The sequence below is a fragment of the Psittacula echo genome (assembly GCF_963264785.1).
Source record: "Psittacula echo genome assembly, chromosome: 25".
Taxonomy (NCBI): Eukaryota; Metazoa; Chordata; class Aves; order Psittaciformes; family Psittacidae; genus Psittacula; species Psittacula echo.
The window spans coordinates 2,451,076-2,457,648 of record NC_137760.1 but is presented as its reverse complement, the minus strand read 5'-3'; the positions used below and the strand labels follow the sequence as shown (position 1 = coordinate 2,457,648).

The window sequence follows — 6,573 nt, the reverse complement described above, 5'->3', positions numbered from 1 at the left end:
CAATAATCAAGGAGGGGGGGGAAACACCCTCAAACCCTGCTCGTGTTGCCTGGAGCGTGTGACAAAGCCGGGTTTGCCAAGGGGCTGCTGCTCCTTTCGCACAGCGCTGGTGCCGCTCCGAGGGAGGCTCCAGTCCCTTTAAGTAAAACAAAGTGGAATCCAGCATTGTGCATCTTGAAACCTGAGACCCAGGACCAGGAGTGCGAGGGGGAACAACGGGAAAGCCTCGCCATTCCCGAGGACAACAGCCGCGAGTGGAGCTTTAAGGGATAAAAGACGCTTTCGAAAGTCGTTGGATGGCTTTTGTGGAGAGACCTGTGAAATAAAGGAGTCCGGGAAGAAGAGAGTTCTTTTCCCTCCTCCTCTCTGGATACAATGGCCATTGCAAAGCGAAGCATCTTGAGATCTGGCTTCAAATGGCTCTTCCTTGCAACTTTTATGCTAGCCTGCGATGGACAAGGTGGAAAGCGAGAGAACGGGGGTCCTGCCTGTTACGGGGGATTTGATTTGTATTTCATCCTAGACAAGTAAGTGAGTTCTACTTTGTTTGCAAAGAAATCTTTCCCTCCGCATGCACTGGGATGGCATATACTGATCCCGAGGAGCTTTCCTCGGATTCGGGTTTGTAGAAGTCACTGTGTCCCCGAGGGACCTGCCAGACTCCGATTGCTGCTCTGGCTTTGGTTTTGTCTCTTTGGTAGATCTAGTCTATAATGCCATTGAACTCTGTAAATCAGATCGTTTTCAGTGTTGCTGTGGCTGGTAACGAAGCTTTGTTGTGTGCTTGAAAGAGTGGTTGGGAGAAGGGCAGCTCCATGGTCCCCTCTGTTTTCCCGATGGCCAAAGGAGGTTGAGGCACTCCTGGAAGTGGGTGCTGTTGTTGCAGGCGTTACTTCTATAGCTGAAAAGGTGGAGGCAGTGCTCCTGCCCGGAGGTCTGATCCTGTTCCACTTGCTCCCGAGCTCCATACACTCTTCCCTACCTTCTAAAGCAACTTTCAGGTAACAACTGACTCTGAGTGTCGTCTTCTTCCCTTTGAAAGGGTCTGGCTTTAGCCATTGTGATGGAAAACAGCCCTATTTAAAGAGACCTTTATTTGCTCTGCTGAGTCACATTCTCTTTGTTTCCTGTTAATCAATTGCATATTTTGACTGCTTAACTGTTTATATCGAAGATAATTTCCTACCCCACTTTTTTCATCACCAATTCTGATGGTACCGTCTTCTTGGCACTGGCAAGTTTACCTCTTTATAGGCCTTCACATTCCAGGTGGAGCAATGTGGAATAGAAATTTGCTGAGCATTGGAAAACCAATACAACAGTGGACTTTTCTTGGGAAACGGGAGAGGTGCCTGAGGACTGGAGGAAAGCAAATGTCACTCCAGTCTTCAAAAAAGGCAAGAAGGAGGACCCGGGTAACTATAGACCGGTCAGCCTCACCTCCATCCCTGGGAAAGTGATGGAACACCTTATCCTTGATGCCATCTTAAGGCATGTCAAGGATAAGAGGGTTATGAAGGGCAGTCAACATGGCTTTACCAAGGGGAAGTCATGCTTGACCAACCTCCTAGCCTTTTATGAGGAAATAACATTGTGGATGGATGATGGCAGAGCGGTGGATGTGGTCTACCTTGACTTCAGCAAAGCATTTGACACAGTCTCCCACAGCATCCTCATAGCTAAATTGAGGAAGTGTGGCCTGGATGATCAGGTAGTGAGATGGACTGCGAACTGGCTGAAGGACAGAAGCCAGAGAGTTGTAGTCTATGGGGCGGAGTCCAGTTGGAGGCCTGTATCTAGTGGAGTGCCTCAAGGGTCAGTATTGGGACCAGTATTATTTAATATATTCATCAATGATTTAGATGAGGGAATTGAGTGTACTGTCAGCAAGTTTGCTGATGACAGTAAGCTGGGAGGAGTGGCTGACACGCCAGAAGGCTGTGCTGCCATCCAGCGGGACCTGGACAGGCTGGAGAGTTGGGCAGGGAGAAACTTGATGAAATATAACAAGGGAAAGTGTAGAGTCCTGCATCTGGGCAGGAACAACCCCAGGTTCCAGTATAGGTTGGGGAACGACCTGTTAGAGAGCAGTGCAGGGGAGAGGGACCTGGGGGTCCTAGTGGACAGCAGGATGACCATGAGCCAACACTGTGCCCTTGTGGCCAGGAAGGCCAATGGCATCCTGGGGTGTATTAGAAGGGGGGTGGTCAGTAGGTCGAGAGAGGTCCTCCTTCCCCTCTACTCGGCCCTGGTGAGACCGCATCTGGAATATTGTGTCCAGTTCTGGGCCCCTCAGTTCAAGAAGGACAGGGACCTGCTGGAGAGAGTCCAGCGCAGGGCGACAAAGATGATTAAGGGAGTGGAGCATCTCCCTTATGAGGAAAGGCTGAGGGAGCTGGGTCTCTATAGTTTGGAGAAGAGGAGACTGCGGGGGGACCTTATTAGTGTATATAAATATATAAAGGGGGAGTGTCATGAGGATGGAGCCAGGCTCTTCTCAATGGCAAACTATGATAAGACAAGGGGTAATGGGTACAAACTGGAACACAAGAGGTTCCACTTAAACTTGAGAAGAAACTTCTTCTCAGTGAGGGTGACAGAACACTGGAACAGGCTGCCCAGGGAGGTTGTGGAGTCTCCTTCTCTGGAGACATTCAAAACCCGCCTGGACACATTCCTGTGTAACCTTATCTAGGTGTTCCTGCTCTGGCAGGGGGATTGGACTAGATGATCTCTTGAGGTCCCTTCCAATCTCTAACATACTGTGATACTGTGATACTGTGGACAAAAAGAGGATAGGCCCGTACTAGCTACAATGATTCTCCTCATTTTCTGGATTAAGAAGAGTTCTTTTTCACCAGGGGATTGGGAATACTGGAGAACGTGTATGCCAGAGCCATGGTACTGACATTATTAACCATGAATTTCAGACACAGGAAAGTAGTTGCAAGCTGCCAAAGCGTTCATGCTGATCCTCTGGAGTGTCTTGCAGTAGCTCTCACATTCCCTTAGTATAAAAGACTTGGAATTCCATAGCACTTTGTTACAAAACACTGGGTAAAAAGTCAGACTGAGACAGTGGCTATTGAAATGTGCCACTTGTCCTAATGCTTTGAGTCTTATTACTTTATTCAGTGGCAAGATCTAACTTCCTTGTGCATTGTGTTGCTTTGGCTGCTCAGTCGTTAGTTGGAATACTCCTATTGCTCCACATCAACAAACAAAGCCAGAGCGTGGCTTGTCCTTCAACTGTGTTTCCCTGGCACTTGAAGCAGGATTGGAGGCTCTCTCACGTCTGATGGATGTCTGTGTTACACCGATGCAGTTTTAACAGGCACTGATTTCCAGATCTGGGCAGTCCTCTTGCTAAAAGCCATCATTTTCTAGCCTTGCTTTCCTTGGGTGGAAATAGGAGGCTTGGCACAAGCTTTAAAGCAGGCAGGCTTACCCCAGTGCATGCATCCAGGCATCCAGCAAAAAATCCCGCTTTGAGAATTGCAAGTGTTCCATTTCTGGGATTTTTCTGGTGCAGAAATGAACAGGAACTGATGTAAAAGTTTCCTTGGTCTCTAATGGGATTTGGAGGAGAGTTAAAGTGCTTAAGCTACTCATGAGAACAATATGCCATGGACCTGGCTGTTCAGCCTTTGAGGAGGCTGATGGGGACTTTCTGTGATGGAATAGGCTATCCCATATCCTTTACCTTTAAAACTCTGTCATTCCTCAAGGCTCAGCTGAAGTTCTAAACAACTTGAGTGCTCTTTAACTTGGGTTTTCCATCTTCCAGCTGTCTAGAGGCTGTTTTCAGAAGTCCTGGATGCAGTGAGGTGATGCCTATAGAGGCCTTCAGGCAAACAATGAAATAACAGGTTCAGGGCTCACTGCTTTTCTTTGAAATAGCTCTAAAAGTGACTCAAAATGATCAGAAGTGATAGAGGACACTGGGGCAGGAGAGATTGACACTCTCAAACACGAAACGAGAATCTCGGTGGTGGATGCAAGCCATTTAAAGCATTGAGCAACCTACTTGCTGGGATTAAAGGAGTAATAAAACCAACAAACACAGCCCTGGAAGCCACCAGCGCTGGAGCCCTCCACTGACCCTTCTGCCTCATGGATTTAGTGACTCCTCAAGTTCATTTAGTGCCCTGTGCATGTGCTGCTGTAGGATGTGCTCCAGCTGCTGCGCTGGGCTTGGTCCTTGACCTAGCACTGGCTCTTGAAGCACATCTGGCTGCAAGAAGCTCCTTCAACGTGAACGTGTGACCCATGGGGAAGGGGCACGTGTTATGGGCTGTTCTCATCCAGGGATGCTCTAACTTCCTGCAATGCTCTCCTTAAGCAAACTTGCTGTTCCAAGCAGACCGGGTTTCCCCCGGCTGCCTGCAGGCAGCTGGCGATGTGACTCCCTCCTCAGGGGACCTGAATCCAATCTCCCATTTCTTATGGTCATGAAGGAGAAGCAAAGCCAGGATTCAGCTGTTCAGGAATAATCCCATTAAGCTCCGCAGCCTGTGTCAAACACCAGCAAAGCTTGAATGATGCCAGACAGGCTTGTTAGGGGACTGTAGCCTCCTGTGTGCACTTGAGTGTCTGTTATCACTTCCAAGAGCTCTCACCCAGCTTAGGTAGCAGCAGAGGAGCCTCTCACACTGTAACCATGGGACCTCAGCCTGGCAGAGTTATGCTCCAGAAGTGATGCAAAGACACCCCAGAGGATGCAGTTTTGCCTAAGGAATTGTCTTCACGTGGATTAAGACGAGAAATGGATTCATCCATTGTGCTTTGACTGCAGAAAAAGCAAAGGGAGGTAGGGCTACAACTCAACTGAATGCTATTTGGAGTACAGTTGTGTGCTATTGAGGTGACACACTGGATCTAGTCCCACAGGGTGCTGAGCATCTCACAGTGGAGGCTGTACCAAGATGCTGTGGAAGGTGAGGCTGGCTTATTTTGGGAGAATTGCTGAGAGCTGATCCTAGATGGCACAGCCACAGCCTTTTGTGTTCCTGTGCTGCTGAGGGGCTCCATGGACCGAGGCTCCCATAGACTGATGGTAGCAAAACAGAGGGCAGAAGATGGTGCAGCCTGGATGCAAGATAAGATACAGGCCTTTGTGAAGAAGGAAGCAGCGGATAACAACCCAAACATTTGGGGTTTGCTGATGCTGATATTGCAGAGATATCATCCATGCAAGTCGTTAATGAAGATATGACCCAGCCCTGGGTGTCCATTGCTGTCACCCACTAACTCAGGGGACCATTTAGAGGCAGCTCCCAGATGAATTTAGTTGCAGGTAGGGAGGAAGGAATAGCAATGAGGATGTGTTCTCAGTAAGCTCTGGCTGCATCCACTCCGTGTCAGAGGTGTTCCTTCCTGTGCTCTTGCCTACTGTGTGCAAAGAGTGGGCATTTATACCCATGTGCAGAAAACTCGCATGTGTGAAGGAAAACTTGGCTCTGAAAGAGGTCCTTGGCAAGACGAAGCGAGTAATCCAAGCTGTTTCCTGTGATCCCTTCACTGCTCAGCCAGACAGCTGACCTGGATTTAACCACTTGTGTTGAAGTGAAACTCCTGCTCTAGGGAGGCTATTGGTTGGGGTTTGAGTCTAGCAAGAGTAGCTGGAGTTACCAGGACTTAAGTGGGACTAAGTCCAGATTTACACTCAGTGTAGAAGACCACTGGGGCCAGGGTGGGATGGAGAGCAGACAGACATGGCATCACCAGACATGGAGGCTGACCTGTGTGAACTGCTTCTGGTACTAGTGACTCTTCCTATGGGAAATGAGAGCCCTCTACAGAGCTAACCCCAGGACCCTTACAGAGCAGAGTAATATTCCAGCTGCTCTAACCTGAAGAAATACAAGCCTTTAGTAGGTAATGGTAAAATCGAGTGTCTGCAGAAATAGATTCAAACTCATCCCTGATCTTCATTGACCTACTCAGTGATTTCTTGGCTGTTTTTCCTGGAATCACAGCCCAATTCCTGAGAAATATTTGCATTGTGTTTGGATGGTGGCCATTGCAAGCATAGGGAGGCTTGGTGTTCCTTTTGTTTCGGCTCAGGGTGCTAGCAGGGCAGGGTGGAGAAGCTTGCTCATTCTTGTGTCTCTTTGCTTGTTGCCTGAAGGAGTGGAATGAACTCCCAATGCTGTAGGCAGCAATTGCAAGGAGCTGAGTGACTCTGGGAAATCCCTGCCTGTCAGGACCTGTGGACATGATTTTAGCCAGTGGGGAATCTAAGGTTAACTACTTCTTGGTAATGGGCAGGAGGTGCCTTCTACCCAGGGCCAAGTGTGTGCTTGCAGCACTCTGCACTGTATCTACTGCTTGAGATGTAAACCCACTCATGGTTACTTGCCTATCAGTTGTATTTTGATGTGTCCACTGCCAGTAAGAGAAGAAAGCTCTTGGGCTGCAGTTGGGCTTAGAGGCTTATCCAGCTCTGAACTGCACCTCCAGGCCCAGTTTGACAGCATCTCTTATGAGCCGTTGAGTGTGGCACAGCACAGTAGTGTTTCCTCAAAGAATCAAACATCTTTGTGTTATTTAGTGTCTCCAAATTGCTCCTGA

At 48.6% G+C, this 6,573-nt stretch overlaps 1 protein-coding gene across 1 annotated transcript in view; it reads left to right on the top strand.

Annotated features, from left to right (window-relative positions):
- Positions 1–375: 375 nt before the first annotated feature.
- The window catches only part of ANTXR1 (ANTXR cell adhesion molecule 1), a gene marked incomplete at both ends in the record, with an annotated part of 75,551 nt that continues 69,353 nt past the window's right edge, over positions 376–6,573 (top strand). Inside the window, one exon of the mRNA XM_080634383.1 lies at positions 376–527. Within this exon, the coding sequence (XP_080490509.1) occupies positions 376–527 (152 nt within the window). The remainder of the gene's footprint in view (positions 528–6,573) is intronic.